The sequence below is a fragment of the Cetorhinus maximus genome, chromosome 9 (genome assembly GCF_964194155.1).
Source record: "Cetorhinus maximus chromosome 9, sCetMax3.hap1.1, whole genome shotgun sequence".
NCBI classification, from domain to species: domain Eukaryota; kingdom Metazoa; phylum Chordata; class Chondrichthyes; order Lamniformes; family Cetorhinidae; genus Cetorhinus; species Cetorhinus maximus.
The window spans coordinates 108106035-108122794 of NC_135887.1; the positions used below are offsets into that span (position 1 = coordinate 108106035).

General features: G+C 38.9%; 1 protein-coding gene across 4 annotated transcripts in view; it reads left to right on the plus strand.

The window, feature by feature from the left end:
* The window catches only part of LOC144684891 (nucleobindin-2-like), a 73797-nt gene extending 57336 nt beyond the window's left edge, over positions 1–16461 (plus strand). For 3 of the 4 annotated variants that reach the window (XM_078549285.1, XM_078549283.1, XM_078549284.1), the window contains exons 9-13: positions 1764–1856; positions 3720–3809; positions 4577–4747; positions 11714–11798; positions 13014–16461. In XM_078549285.1, the coding sequence (XP_078405411.1) occupies positions 1764–1856; positions 3720–3809; positions 4577–4747; positions 11714–11798; positions 13014–13126 (552 nt within the window). In that variant the 3' untranslated portion in view covers positions 13127–16461. Of the gene's footprint in view, positions 1–1763; positions 1857–3719; positions 3810–4576; positions 4748–11713; positions 11807–13013 lie in introns of those variants that run through there. The other variant, XM_078549287.1, reaches the window with a different exon arrangement.
* The last annotated feature ends 299 nt before the right edge of the window (positions 16462–16760 follow it).

Below are 16760 nucleotides of genomic sequence, written 5' to 3' on the forward strand. Positions count from 1 at the left end.
TTGAAACCATTGACAATAGTCATAAACATGTGGAATGTTTGTACCTGAACAGCTCACCCGATCTTTGTTTAAGGAAAATCTCACCTTGAAAGCTAAAGCTAACACTTGACCCATACTCAATGCACTGTCCTAAACTAGCCCCTCACCACTTATAAAGTCCAATGGCCTGGTATTAAATCCTGATTCTCACCTGACCGCCCCTATTTTCATTCACCACATGGGAGATGCCCACCCCTTGATACCATCATTTTATCATATAATAATATATAAATATATATTTTGAAAGCTAGGCTTCTAGACTTTGAATATCATTCTTTTTGAATATCTCCTTTGTGGTGTGGTAAACGTACTGCCTTCCTGGAAAGGAGCCTATAATTGGTGACTATATCAATGCCTCCTAAATGCTTTTACAAATGTTGACTGTTGGACCTACTGCTGATGTAATTCAGGAGTCCTCCAACAATCATACCTAATTGAAAGATAGACTAGATTCAATGTCAATCTGTTGAAATTAGGGTTGCCAACTCTGGTTTGGCAAATGACTACAGAGTACTCGATCATGTAATGCTTAATCACATGACATTTGCCCACTTTTGCAAATGTTGCATTTACCTTAGTTGAGCAGCTTCACATCACTGAGTCCTAAATTAAAAAAAATATATACTGAGGTGAATAATATAATTTATAAATCAAAGAATACAGAATAATAGATTTAATAATAAGTAATGTATAAATAAAAAGTACATGGTGTTCCTCATTGTAATTACTATTGTAGTAACATTAAATTAATCTGATTCAATAAAAGCATCACAGATATAAGTAACTTCAAATTGTATGAAAACTTTAATTACTTTAATGACTTTTTATTGTACATAGCTTTGGTTTAATTTACTGCTTTTATAACTTGCTAATTCAATCCCTTGGCATCCAGATCCCCTTGCTGAAGCCCAGTTTCAGGGAGGTGATGCACAGTCCTCAAGAGGGCAGCACTGAAGCTATCTCACTCCCATAATAAAGCACATTGGGCTAGATTTTGTAGTCAGTGGTGAAGCAATGGCACTCATCGCTGATCTCGAATTTCTAGCGATCTCTATAGCGTAGTTTTTCCCTTTTTTGATAGCAGTTTGAATCTAGTGCCAAGTCAAGGAGATCGCGTGGTATGCAGCAGGAGTGATGTCAGCAAGTAGGTAAACAGCCAATCATATTGAAGTATTTGTGTACAACAAAGTTAAAAGCACTTGATATCTTTAAAAACTTTAAAAATGAATACTATTTTAAAAATATGTGGATATTTTCTCATTGCGGTAAGTTTGTATGCTGGAGGTCTATTTATTCCCATCCCCCTTTATGCTATGTTAATGTTTGCATTAAATATCTACCTGCAGTATCCTAAGCATTTTTTAACCTAACTAGCAACTATATGAAAGTAGTAGAAAGGGGAATTTAATTTGATGAGTGTATTAACAATAGTACATTTTCTAACTTGCCACACCACCCTATCTGCTAACATTTTGCATGTTTATCTATCTCTCCACTTTTAACGCTTCAGTGAACGCAAGAGTGTGAAAAAGAGAAGTTCAGAATGCTTGGAAGATTCTTTAGTTTTCAAAATTGTTAATGACAAAGTAGTGCGCTACAAAAAAATATTTTTCTTGTCCATCAGCTTCCCCTAAAGGATATTGGCTTTGATGATTTCCACTTAGATGAGTGGCAAAATGAGAGGTTCAATTTTAAGCTGCTTCCTCTTTTTATTAAAACTGCAGCTAGAGAAGATTTATGACCCTAATAATGAAGAAGATGATATGATAGAGATGGAGGAAGAGCGATTGAGGATGAGGGAACATGTTATGAAAGAGGTATTGCACTGTATGATGAACAGAAAAGAATCCTGCATGCTCCCATTTGATATGCAGTCAAATAATTTCAAAGTATGGAATGTACTTCATTTTAAAAGAGCATTTAAGATGTTTTAAGATTTTGAAATGGTGAATTAAACAATTATTTATTTTGTTCCTTATCAAAACAGTTTTGAGTTGTGTTGATGAATCTCAATTAAGTAATTTTTAATTATCAAATTACATATTAAAGATGGCACTGCAATAGGTTCATTGTTCCACCTTTGATGTTTGCATCCCTTGGACTTACACACACAAGCTTGAATGCACCTGGAGAATGACGGGCTCACCTAATTCTTCACCAAATCTGATTCTTCAAGCTCTCCCAAAACACACACATCCTTCGGCTGAATGCTTTCACATTAACCAATTGGGGAAGGACAAGTCTTATCTACATGTTGCACTGCCTTTCTAAACTTATTCCCCATACTCCATTATCTCTAATTACAAAAAGATAATCTATTTCACATTTTCTGTGTAGTTGCCTTGGCTGCTCCCTCCCTCCTCTTCACCTGCATATTCCCCCCAAATCCCCTCCCACCATGCTCCTGACTACCCAGATCCCCCATCCCTCTATAGGGATAGTTTCTGTCTGATCCTGATCTCCCTTGCCCCCACTCCAAGATCATCTGTTTTGTGAGGCTCACTTCTTGCTCTCTTAATCCTTTCCCCACCCAATTCTGGACCACTTGTTTGAGAACACTGTCAATTCACTTTTTTTTATAGGCTACATCCATCTGCCTTTCAAAATTGCCAACATCACTCTGCTGTTCTAAGCAACCTATCATTATCTCATTCATCCTCCAGCCACTGCCCCACCTTAAATTCACTTTCATCTTGAATTTCTTCGACCTGTTATCCCATCTCAATATCCATCTTTTCCTACAATGCAGTTTGGTTTGGTGTACACTTTAGTTGCAATGCCAAGACCATCCTGGGCATATTTAACACCCAAGCCTAGCTACCTGCTACTCCTTTAATCCCATGACCATTTTTGCATTCAAGCATTGGGCAAACTTTCCTCCATATGAATGTTTGAAAGATAGAATCCATTGTTTTAAGCCCCTGTTGTAGAATCTACTCCCTTGTCACTGATTTCAACCAGGGTTGTGTTCCAATCTCCCGTGTCCTATCCATCACTAAAACCCTTACTTCTGCCTTTTGAATATGACCTGCATCTACCCTGCCCTCACCCCTACAGTCACTTAAATCTTTATCCATGCTTTTTGTTGCCTCTAAACTTGATTTCTTCAGTGTTCTTGTTGACCAGTACCTTATGGACTCCAAGCTGTTCAAAGCACAGTTATGCATATCTTTTTTTTACCTGAATTGGTCTTTCTTGAACATTACCTGATCCTTGCTGATCTACACTATTCTCTCAATGCACTGAATTTGAATACCTGGCCTTCATTTTCAAACACTTCTTGGTCTTACCTCAGCCTATTTGGACAACCTTCTACACCTTGTATCTCCTCCTGCACCATTCTGTTTGCTACTCTTGCTTTCTTTATATGCCTCCCCTTACACCAATGACGGCAGAGCCTTTAGTTGCCTTGATTTCACTTTGTGGAATTATTCCTTGCTGCTTCCCCTTGGGTCTTTAAAAGCCTTCTTAAAAGTTACCTTCTCATTTAAACTTTTGTTCACTTCTCTGAACTCTCCCAGCATAGCTCAACACCTGTTTTTTTTTTAAAAAAAACCTTCCTCTGTAAACTCTGATAGATGTTTTATGTTCAAGGTACTATATGAATGTAAGTTATAGTTGCGTTCAACATAGTTTAAACTATACATATTGCATCAAATGTAATTTTATGTCCTTTTCAGATTGATACTAACAAGGATCGATTGATATCCATGGATGAATTTCTAAATGCTTCAGAAAAGAAGGAGTTTGTGGATGCAGAAAATTGGGAGGTGAGGAGTCATGTGATGCAAGTGGAAAAGATCTTGCAAAGTGTGTAGTTCAATCCCACCTAATATCTTCTGATGTGACCACAGCCTTTTATATGCTTCCCAGTTGTTGGTTGAGGGTTTGATGGGGGGTGGGGGGTGGGGGGAGGAATTGGTGGTGGTGGGGAGTTAGTACTCTTTTTTCATTGGCCAGAATTTTCCAGTCCTGCCATGGCAGGTTCCCATGTGGCGGATGCAGCGAGCCATGCAAACTTTCATTGACTTTGGTGGGAGCGGAAGATCCTGCCAGTGGGAGGGGCTGGAAAATTCTGGCCATTGTTTGTATGGTAGTATGATAACTCTGCATATGGTAGCTCTATTTACTTTCGATAGACTGCATTAGAGTTATACCACAGTTTTCATTTTTCCTTCGTGCTCTTTGCTGGTGGTAGAATATTACTGCCAGTCTTGGGGAAGGAGTAGACTGTCGGGAATAAAATGGCGTGTAAGTGGTACTGCTTGATTGCCTGGCTTTCTAAACCTTATCATCTTTTGTTAAAGATGAGCCCAGGGCAGAATTGGGCTTTTCTGTTCGTTTACACCTGCGAACCCATTATATCTCATTATTTTAAACATGCCGGCAATTGTGACTTAATTTGATTTCAGAGAAAATTTAATTCAAAATTGGTAATTGCTCAACTTTTCCTCTCCCATAACCAGTAACTACTCATAGGTTGGGAGATGCTCGTCAATTTAACTCCCGTGTGCTTTTATTGCATTTTGTTGTTCAGACTCTAGGTGAGCAGGAGCTTTATTCAGAAGATGAGCTGCAGGAATTTGAGAAACGGCTGTCTCGGCAGGAGCACGAACTGAGGATGAAATCGGATGACCTGTTGAAACAACGTGAAGAGCTGCAGCTTCAACAAGACCAATTCCAGGCCCAGAAATTTGAGTTCCAACAGGTAAGCCTCTTATGCTTATCTAGCTTCCCCTTAAGTGCAGCTATCCTACTCGCCTTAACTACTCCTTATGGTAGTGAACTCCAGATTTGCTGGTGAAACTATGGTGGCTCAGAGGGAACAACTCTGAGAAAATTCCTGGCCCAAGAGTTTCAGCCTTGTGAGTTGAGCATTATCTTTGGTCAGTAGAGGGCACTGTTTGCCTTCTGAACTGATGACGTGAAATAGTAAAATGCTTATAGGTAAATATGGCACTAACTGTCCCAGGTTATGATGTGGGCTGGCTTAGAGGGAGTGACCTACAGAATTTTAGGGCTGAAGGTATGGCTGCCATTGATAAGAGTGTTTAAAATTGGAAATGCTCAAGTGGCCAGAATTGGAGAAGCTCAAATATCCTTAGTGTTGTAGGCTAGAAGAGATTACAGAGCTGGGGAGGCAGAAGGCCATGAAGGGGTTTCTCGGTGAGGTTGATGTAAAATGTACAGGTTGGGAGGTGAAATGTACAATAGCGTTTAATGGCTGCTTAAGATGAGGGGAGTCCTGGTGAATATAAAATCACGCAATGTCACAGCACAGAAATGAGCCATTCAGCTTATTAAAATCTCTGCAAGGGATACAACCAGCTTTACTGCCAGCTGCCTCCTGAGACGATGAATGGGATTCTATTTAATGTTCCTCTAAGCTGTGCAGCAATCTGAAAGTTTCTACACAGACTGCGCAAAAATCAGCCCCTTTAAGTTAGTCCGCATGCATAGCCACGTAAAAAAAATTTAAAGGGCCCATGTACCTAAATGAATCAACTGTGCATACAAAAGAGATTAGAGGATACATTTATTCTGTTTCAGACAAGTTTAATGTTTGCATTCTACAATGTGCAATTGTGGTTACTATCCACCACCTTGAGTACAACTGAGTGGCTTTCTGGAGCTTGCAGTTAAGAATCAACAGATTAGCTGTGGATTTGAAGTCACCTATAGGTCAGACGGGGTAAGGATGGCAGATTCCCTCACCTAAAGAACATTAGTGAAACCAGATGGGTTTTTATGGCAATCCAATAGTTTCATGGTTACCGATACTATTAATTCAGATTTATTTAATTAATTGAAGTTAGTCTCCCCAGCTGCCGTGGTGGGATTTCAACTCGTGTTTCTGGATCATTAGTCCAGGCCCCTAGATTATTGCACCAGTAATATGAGCACTATGCCTCGATATGTGGGACAAATAAAGAAACAAAAGATGGGCCTAGAGGAGGTGTAAGTGGGAATAGCAGAATCATTACTATTAGCAGAATCATTATGTCCTCTGGACTCATCTTTTGTTTTTTTGCCCTTGTTCATCATAACACCCTTTTGTCTTGTACCATTGCCCTTTTGATGTTCTCTCCTTACTTTCTCCCAATCACAGATCTTACCTTTTATTTTTTCCTTCCACCTCCACTTTCCCTGCATTTGTTTAAAAACATTACACCTCTAACTTTTTCCTGTTCTGATGGAAGGTCATTGACCTGAAATGTTAACTTTATTTCTTTGACTACAGATACTGCCTGATATGCTGCGCATTTCCAACATTTTTATTTGCATTTCAGATTTCCAACATTCACAGTATTTTGCTTTTGTATTATTTGCAATTTTGCTTTTCCAATTTTTTTTTCTAAAATCAAGTGATTTTGAGTTAGGTTTGTTATTAAAGATGCCTGTATTTAAACACTAATAACAGGAATTTATACTAAACCTATATAAAATGCTAGTGTGGTGTCCAATTCTGGGCACCACACAATAGGATAACAAGAAGGCTTTGGAAAGGGTACAGAAAATATTTACTAGAAAGGTTCCAGGGATGAAGGATTATAGTTATCTGGAGAGACTGGCAAAGCTAAGGTTGCTCTCCTTAAGAAGGCTAAGAGGAGATTTGATTGAGGTGTTGAAAATGATAAATTAGATAGAATAAATAAAGAGAAACTGTTTCCAGGGACTGCCTGCTTGATAACCAGAGGGCACACCTTTAAGGTGATTGGCAAAAGAACCAGAGTTGGTAGGACGAAGAACTTTTCATGCAGCATGCGGCTAGAACTTGGAATGCACTGCCTTACTGGGTGGTGGAAAGTAGTCAATAATTGCCTTCAAAAGTGAATTGGATAAATGGTTGCAGGTGGAAAAAATTGCAGTGAAATGGGGAAAGAGTGGGGGAGTGGAGCTAACTAGATTATTCTTCAAAAAGAGTAAGGCAGACTTGGTATTCCTTGCTGGATTTATGCAAGAATTAGATTTGTCTTACAATTTTCTTTGCAAAGTAGGGTTGTTCCTAGCAGTTGCAGTGAGTCTGAGATTCTGTTAGCAGTCCTTTAAGCTCAAACCCCCAGTCTGTTATCACTGATGGTGGTACTTTTTCTTCAGATACATAAATGTGAAGGAAAATCTATTGGGGATTATTGTATGATGACGTATATGCTGATGTTGTATTTGCCTGCATGTCATTGTGATGTAAAGGTGCTCGGCAGATCAATTGTTAACGTGTGACTGGAGAATAACACTGCCCACTGTATGATGTATAGAGTCACATGGTATTAGACTCAGAGAAAACATTCTAGAAGCAGCTGGTGGTAGTTTGTAGCAGCACCATGCATGCCCATTAACTGTGATCTGTACATAGTTAAAGATTAACAATAAATGGTTCGTGTTTAAACATACAAGTTTCAAGATCTCATCATTGAGTCATCAAACGAACCCATAACACAGCATGGTGTTTAGCAATGGCACCATAATACAACATGGTAACCAACGGTGATACACAACATGGTGATCAGTGATGATAAGAAATGTCACATTTTAAACAATGAACCCAGAACAGGATCTCAAGATACAAAAGAACTAAAAGCAGCTGAAGCCAAACTAGAGAGACATGTGCCTAAGAAGAAAAGTTAAAGAAACAGTTGAAGAAGCTTCACTGCAGACTTAGAAGTCGAGGAATCCGCTAGAGTGAGTGGAAGTCCATTGTGAGACCCTGAGTGATGCAGAATTTTAAAAAAAAAAAGAACCTGGTCAGATCACAAAGACAGGTGAGCACAATTATAAAATTTGCAAGACCCTGAGTGGCACTGAGTTAAGACACTTAGCTGGATCACAAGATGGTGAACAAAACTACAAAAATTGTAAGACCCTGAGCGACAGTGTGAAGAATACTGGACAGTTCACAAGATGGTGTGCAAAACTTATTTTAAAAAAGAAACTACTTACATTGTAGAATAGGTGGCAGTCCCACAGCTCAGCATATCCACAGGGCAGTTGGAGGGAAGCTGCAATGCCATCCAGCACCATGTAACATAAGGTTGCTGAGCTAAAGGAAAAAAAAGTTTAAAAAAGACTGCAGAGAATAAAAGGCAGGTAGAGCAGAGGGAAAAGCTGCAGAGCTAAAGAGAAAAACCTGCAGAGTTTAGAAGCAGATATCGCTGCAGTTTGTTTTTTTTTTAAAAAAAAGTTAAATAAAAATCAGCTGGTAGAGAAAAAGAAGACCCTGCAGAGTTTAAAAAAAAAAGAGAGATCTGCAGAATTTAAGAAAGAAGAATCACCCTGAAATTGATTTTGCGGCTCTGAGGAGTGAGTTGTTGCATTTTTAAAGGTTTTCAAAGAAAAGAAAACATCCCACGATCGTGAAGAATCCTTTTCAGTCAGGAAAAATGTTTTCCAGTTTTAAAAAAAAATTGCTGCTGTTTTGAAGATTTTAAAAACTCAGTTTTTAAAAAAAAACCTGCAGGTCCCCAGGCTTCTTGTCAAAGAAAAACAGCTTCTGCAAAGCTAACCGTCTTGAAAGTTTAAATTAAAAAAAAGCCTACAATCATGAGGATCCTGTCAAACCTGAAAAAGCACGGGAAAATCACAAAACAATCCAGCAGCTGCAGAGACAGCCTGAGTAAAAAGAATGGTTACTGAGTTTAAAAAAAAGGTTACTGCACACACCGTCTTAAAGGGGCAATGACATTTAAAGCGGCAACTACAAAAATAAATGGCCACGGCCAGCAAATTAGAAGAGCCAGGTGCTTTTTGGATAAGGAAATGTTTAAGAGTGGGAGTCTTGGAGAAGACAATTTTTAGTTTACAGAAGACTTACAGCATTAAATAAGGAATCAGAAGAAGTACAAGTTTGATAAATTTTTATTTGTCTTTGGTTCATTTGCTGGTGAAGTACTCCACAGCCAACATATAGGTTAACACTCAACAACATTTGGTGAGATATTAAAAGGCTTTGACAGATATTTTAAACTCCCAAGTTGTAGAGAGCGCTCACCCTGGAAGAAAGTCTAGCACAATTCCCAATATAGCGCAGAGGGCAACAACATTAAAGTAAACCACAAGGTGGTTGCCGACCATGTCAGTACATTGAAATGCACAAGCCAAAAACGTTAGTGCAGAAGAAAGAAATGGCTGCAAAGCAGCTGAACAGCTTAAAATGCAGTTTTTTAAAAAATGCTGACACCATGCAACAGAAGATAGCAGTGAGGAGTGAGCAAATGGCTGTGAATGAAGGAAAGCTGTCTGAGGTAACTCAAAAGAAGCAAAAAGTAAATGAAGCTGTTCTACAGGAAAATGTTCGCATCAGAGCTGAACTGGAAGATTTGAAGCACAAGAGTCAAGTTGAGTATATACCTCTGAAAACACACAAAGTGAAGCTTTCAATGAACCAAGCTGTTTGAGATCTGATCAAACACCTTTGCGTTTTCTCTGAAATTTATCAGGAGGAAATAACGACCCTTAATTCTACAGTTGGCAAATCAAAGCAGGAGTAGGGAAAACCCAACCAGATGTACAGCCAGGCAAAACAGCAGGCAGAAAAGGTATGCAAAGAACTTACGACCCTGAAAGTCTCCTTGAAGAATCAATATGTTGCCATTGGAAAAAACATGTGGAGCTAAAAAGAACATTGAATATTACTTCAGGAAAAGCTGCGTTGGAATCATCGGGAGCAACGAAACAATGTACTGGAACTCAGAGTGAGTTGACATAACATCAACAAGAAAATAAACAGTTGAAAGAACAGTTAATTGCCCTTCAAGATCAGATGCAAAAGAAATGCATCATAATTCAGCTGCATGAAGAAATTAAGACTGTCTTAAACAGCAGAATAGAAGCACAGCAGAAGAAACTTGAAGAGTCTCTACTGAATTACAGGAAAACATGATGAAGCAAATGAGCTTTGCAAAGAAAAGGAAAACCTGTTGAAAAATTTTCACATGCTACAAGAATCCCTCTGGACAAAATTTATTCCTCTGGAAAATTATGAAGAGAAGCAAAATTAATCTAATATCACTGAACAAACTGAAAAGCCAGGTGGCGGGGAAGACTCAGCAATGTTCTATATTCCAGGAGGAAGCCAAAAGCTACGAGAAACAGACTGAGACCTGAAGAAGCAGTTGAAGGAAAAGGAGGCATTGAAAGGAAAAGCTGTAAAACTTTCCAAACTGTGAGCGGATAATGAAGTCATGAGAAGCACAATTATAGAACTAAAACAAGTTATCACTTCACCAGAAACAGACCTGGCCAATAGTGAAACCAAAACGAAGGACAAGGACAAAGTTCTGCTACGGACAGAGAAAGAGAATGCAAATAAGATTGGAAAATTTAAATCCGACTCTGAAGCACAAGGAACTAGAGGAAGAAAAAGCACTGGATGTCTCAGAATTACCAAGAACCATTGAACTGAATGAAAAGATTCATAAGCTTGCAAAAAAATCTGAAAATAAAACAGCAAACCAGTGTTTGGCTGAAATTGTGAAACAAGTGGAAACAAAGGTTCTATTTGTGAAATGCCGATGTCCAACAAGACCATGGCGGATACCATGGGAAAAGAAAATTTGAGTCCACTCCAGAAATGAACGAGTGCATGTTCTCTTCAGAATGAACAGGACAAACCCACAGTGTCCAAAAAAAGCAGACAGATTGTTAATAAAGAGAAATGCAACTCGAAGGAGCATTAAAAAGTGAAGCAAATGGAGATAACCAAGTACCAGAAACAGTTACCATTCATCTAAACATGACAAGATCAAGATTTGGAAGAGCTGCCAAGCCTCAAGACTGTCGGAATTTATAAAGTCAAAGACTTGAAGTGGGGAAAAGGGATAGCAATTAAAGGTTGTGTCATAAATAGTTATGGTCTTTTGAGAAGAAGGGGGGATGTTGTATGTGCCTGCATGCCATTGTGATGTAAAGGTGCTCGGCAGAGCAAGGGTTAGCGTGTGACTGGAGAATAGCACCACCCACTGATGTGTAGAGTCACATGGTATTAGACTCAGAACGTTCTAGAAGCAGCTGGTGGCAGTTGGTGATGGTTGGTAGCAGCACCCTGCATGCCATTAACTGGGATCTGTACATAGTTAAAGATTAACAATAAATGGTTCACATTTAAGCATACAAGTCTCAAGATCTCATCATTAAGAAATAAAACGAGCCATAACACAGCATGGCGCTCAGCGGTGGCACCATGACACGACAGGGATTGGTTGATATGACACTATGCGACAGAATGCTGCCCTTTCACTGTCACCACCTGGATAGTAATTGATCTCACACTTATGGATAGGAGATTCCTCTCTCCAGTTCCAATTTCTGATGCTGGTCTATTGCACAAGATTCAGAGTTTATGAGAATGTCTCAATTAGGAAATTGAGTGATTAACACAGAAAATGTAGCGGGAACTATACTGAGCCCATGTTAACATTATTTGGACCAAGTATTGGGCTTTATTCAATCTCCACCTTGATCTGGGAGTGCTTACGTTCCGAAAGTGGAAAAAATATTTCCATGCCTGCACTTGCATTGCTCACCTTGAAAAACCCAATTACTGTGCTTCACAAATGTGGGGACAAGGAGGGACTTTGTTGTGCTCCCTGTGACTTCCGATTAGCTAAGTGGGCAAAACAATAACAAAATGTAACTTTCAGAAGAGGTTGACTTTTTTTTTTAATATGAAATCCAATAGGCCGTACAGCAGCTGGAACAGCAGAAGCAAGCACAGCAGGCTCATCCTCCAACAGGACCTAATGGAGAACTCCAGTTCCACCAAGGTTTGTAGCTTGCTGATAAAATTAGTGTGACCAATAAATCCCTGCTTTCTTTTTCATAATTATGCAACTATTAAATTGCAATTTAAATCTACCATCTGATACAGGATTTTTCTTTATCTCTTATTTACATCACCAAAAGCAAATTATTTTGGTGTGAGTTTGGAGGAAAAGCGATGTCACCTACCACTTTCTCTAAATCTGTTTTGTTTTAAAACATAATCTTATGGGCAAGAGATTAGCAACTGTGGAGGAGCAAGGGAATTAAGAACACAAGGGGCTCACGTTTACATCACCAAAAGGTAGTGCACAGATACAAAAAAGTAAACAAAGGCTAGTAAAACGTGGGCCTTTATCTCGAGGAGTTTGGAACAGAAACTGAGATAGTGATGCTTCACTTGTACAGTGCAGCAGCCCCCATCTGGGGCGCTGCATTCAGTCTTTGGCATTGCACCTTGACAAGGATAGATCAGCCTTGGAGAGGGCACAGCTCAGGTTTTTCAGAATACCAGGGACTTGAGAGTTAAGTTATGAGGATAGGTTGCATAAACCTGGCTCACATCCCTTGAATTTAGAATGTTGTAGGGTGATCTAATTGATGTGTTTGAAATGATAAAATGACTTAGTAAGGTAGATACAGAGAAGCTGTTTCTTCTTTTGGAGGAATCCAGAACAAGGAGGCAGAATTTTTAAAATTAGAGCTAGGAGTGAAATCAGGAAGTACTTTTTCAGTGTTTTGAAAATGGGAATTCTCTTCCCCTCAAAGCCTGTGATTGCTCGGTGAGTTACACTTTTCAAGATTCAAATCAACAGATTTGTTTTACTAAGGGTATCAAGGAATAGAGATTAAAGTGGGTTAATAGAGTTGAGCTACTCGTCAGCCACGATCTGACTGAATGAAGGGACAAATTCAAGGTGCCGCATGGCCTACACCTGTATCTATGTTCCAAATTAAAGAGTTTGCTGCAGGCCATTCAGTGGAAGAGGGAGTCAGTCAGAATGCAACACTATCACCTGGTTTGCACTACCATCCCAAATAGGCTTGCAACTGGCCCCAAGCTTCAGATGTCATCAGTGCAAGCACCATACTGACAGCAATATTAAAGGCCCTTGTGTTGCATATTTTTGCAGTGTTGATCTCCGCTTGAACCCTACTTCTCTTGCTGAAGTGTTAACTTCCTAGCTGAATTCAGTTGTGTTGCATTTCTGTTTTCATAGAAACAAACCAAGCAGCTCCTCCAGGAAATGCCCAAGCTCTGCCTCCAGGCCATGACCAGCCACAAGATTTAAATCAACCAGCTGCACCTGGACAGGATCAAACTCATCAATAATCATCAGTGCCTCCAGGATTTGGGCTAACACATGGGTTCCTGATTGGCTTTTTGGGTCCAAACAATCATTGCTCCAGTCCTATAATTTTTGTCGCTGTTTAATCCTGTTAACGTCGCACAATACGTGGAGACCACTGTGTTTGCAAGCATTTTCTTCAACGAGGCTACTGAAACTCTCATGTGCAGATATTTAGTTATCCAACAAAGGTGATTTACTTAAGATAGTGAGCAGAGCCTTGAGCAGAATTTCACTTAAAACCCCTGAACTGAGATCTGAGATTTACTTGCAAATTGTAATAGTACCTGGCTCCAAATGGATTGTGAGCCCTTGGAAATATATTTTCACTCTGTTGTAGGTGTAGTTCCTTTTTGGGATATGGGAGAGAGTGTTTAGTGTGTGGGGAATTAAAGTTGAGATGGTTCGAAAGATTTAATTAATGAGTACAGATGAGAAATTTAGGTTAGCATTTTGGGGTTGTAAGTAGAAGGGCTATTCATCTTGTGTGTGAGGCATTTTGTTAGAGATTCCAATGTATGATCACCTTGCTAGTCCAGTCTCACTTTCTTGGCTATTCAGTGCTAGTTTAGCTATCTCCAACTACAATTATTCTCTCTCATTCTTGGCCTCCTATGCCATATCTGTGCAGGGCAAAACTGATGCATGGAACTAATTGGGTGCATTAATATCAATTTTACTGCATTTTAGGATCTGCAATGGATGTTATGGATCAGCGATGTTTTAGGGTGATTATTTCAGCTGGCAAATAACGAAGGGTCTGGCTTGTATGGAAGTACATATACTTACAACATTTTTTTAAAGTTATTTTTTTAGATGTTGATTCATCATTGTTGATGGGTTTGGGGAAATTTTTGGGAGTGCTGCTTGAAATTGTGTCCAGTTATCTCAATATTTTGGCATTTCCTTTTAACTTCTGATTTGTTACTAAGACCTGTCAATGCCACAGGTACCCTGCCAGCCTGAGTGCTGGAGACAACCCTCTTAATGAAAATATTCTGAGATTGTCTTTTTCCATAGGCTTTTCCAGGTGGGGCTTAAATTCAGACTATCACCTTAGCTGATGTCCAAAGCAGTTGATAATCCATGTACAACACAAAAATGTTAATAGACTGTTATGAATTGCTAAATTGCAGTTACTGATTCAGCAACTGCCAGCACATTCTTTTACTCCATAAAAAAAAACTTACTAACATTTCAAAATGTGTTAATTTAAACTTTAGGCCAATGATAAATAGAATAAATGCTCAATATTGAATATGGGTGTTTTGTTTTGATGTTGGACTGCCTTTTCTCATAAACTTGAACAAGTTGTAAGTTCTGGGCATTTTAGATTTGTTAAAGAACACCAACATTGGCCAGCAGTAAATTATCAAAGTACATGACAGAACCACCTATGTACAAGTGTTATCAAAAGTTAAATGTACGATCCTTTCTTTGAAAAAAAGTTTGCATGTGCAACATGCAGAAGTAATCACTTCTTAACTGTGTTCAGAGAATACTGCAAATTAATATCACCCAATCATTCTCTGATTCTATTTTATAATGTGCAGTATTAGAGCGATTCAGAATATAAAAATTAGTTGATTTTTGGAATGAAAACTCAAGCAGTGCACACCCTGTATATAATAATACTGGTACACCTGTATTCAGCCAAGACGTATGCTATTTGTGTGGGAGTCAATGCCAGTTTGCCTTCACCAGCACAGCTTGGTTTCCTAAACTCTTTTCTGCCATCATGGGAATGTAGATTGCTCTACTTATAGTGTGCAGATATTAAGTATGCAATAATAGATAGTTGAATGTTGTATTTTACCATGTGTAAACTATTGATTGGATAACGCTAAAGACTTGAAGGATTATGGATTGATTTCGTTTTAACACTTTCAGATTTATTTAAATTGAAAAGCTACTTCTCACAGCACTTGTATTCTGACATACTAGTTGTCTTAATGAACCTCATGGTTTGGCTTCAGGTAGTGAATCACTAATGCACTGTAATGATACAGTCTTGTGCGTGACGATTTGCACTTATGATCCCTTCCTCAACATGCTGGATTTAGCTGTGCCATTTTGAGGAGGTGTCAAATGGAGTCCAGATACTCTGCTACAGTGGGAAACTAGAATGAAGCTTACATCCACATACAGGCAGGTACAGAATGGCACTGGCAGAAGCCTGGAAGCTCATCTTCCCTCTCAACAGAAAATGCTGCATGGTAGCCCAGAAAGCAGTTTTTAAAAACATATTTCAAAGTTATGAATTCTTACACTTTTTTGCCAAATCGATACTGCTGTCATTAGTGGCCGAACTGTTGACATGAAACATTTAAAGGCTAGGAGCATCTTGAGTGAGAATCAGCCATCCGTGAGAGAGCCCCTTTGAGAGCAGAGGAAACCATAAAGGTAACACAAGGGAAGGTTGAATTCACATTTCAGAACATTAGACTTCTATTAAGTGTTTCTAGGAATTGAAGTTTTCTATTAATTGGGGGATTGAGTGATGCACTGGGTTGCATTGTAGCTTCTAACATTGAAGCCTGGACTTCAGTCCACCCAAACTGAAGATCTGCTGGTCAGTGAGAATCCTGTGTGAAGTGAGTTCGGCAGTTTGAATGAGTTTCTAGCAGGTGTGGATTCATAGGGCAAAGCTATCCCTACTGTGACACTAATTGTCACTCTTACTGGATGATGTGATAAATACAAAATGTTATACGGACACAGCCAGTGCTCTTGGGTGTCTTTGGGCGAAGATATTATTGGTGGCACCATAAGGGTCTCTAAGATCTCTATTCTGCATCTAACTATATTGCACCTAACCTGGGAATGCTTAATGTTGGCACTGAATATCTAAAATTGTAAAGTACTAAATACCTTAGCACCACATCCCTCACCTTGATGAGCATAAAATTCACCATACATTAAGAAAATGCTGTTTGAGTAGAAATGTCCTTCAGTTTAATTGTGTGGTATGTTCAACTTTTATTGATTTAATAAGTGCAATGTTTCATTGTCTGCTCACTCACCAAGTATGGCCTGTCCAAAGAAATCTCTGCCACCACTATGTGTAAAAATATTCCACTGCAATTTGAAATCTGTTAAGCATTAAAATTCAATATTGTCTTAGCCCTGAAGTATCCGTTCTGAGAACATATTTTAAAAGGCATTGCAGTTGTATTTTTATTTGAATATTGTACTTTTTTTTGTTTTGTTTTGTGGTGCAATATTTGTAGATGAAAAGGTTTCAGTTCTCTGTTAATTTCTCTTAAGATTTGGTTTATAAAAGAATTGCGTTTATGCATAAAGCAGAATATTTAAATTACTGACGTGCTGCTGCTTTCTTATTTGAGCCTATACTTGAGACGTTCCTTCTTCAGTAAATGTCTCTCACCATCAGTAACTTCTAAAAACATTTTTTTGGTTTTGGCTACTACACGAGGCTATCGACATGATAAATGCAAAAACCATCTATAGAGATAAGCAGTTCCATGACCAGCAGACCGGAGCAAAGCAACCACATCTAGTTGGTGATGAACAACTAGGCAACTAACAGGAGGGAGACAATGCCATGAATATCTCCATCCTCAACCATGGTGAAATCCACTACGTGAGTTTAAGCAA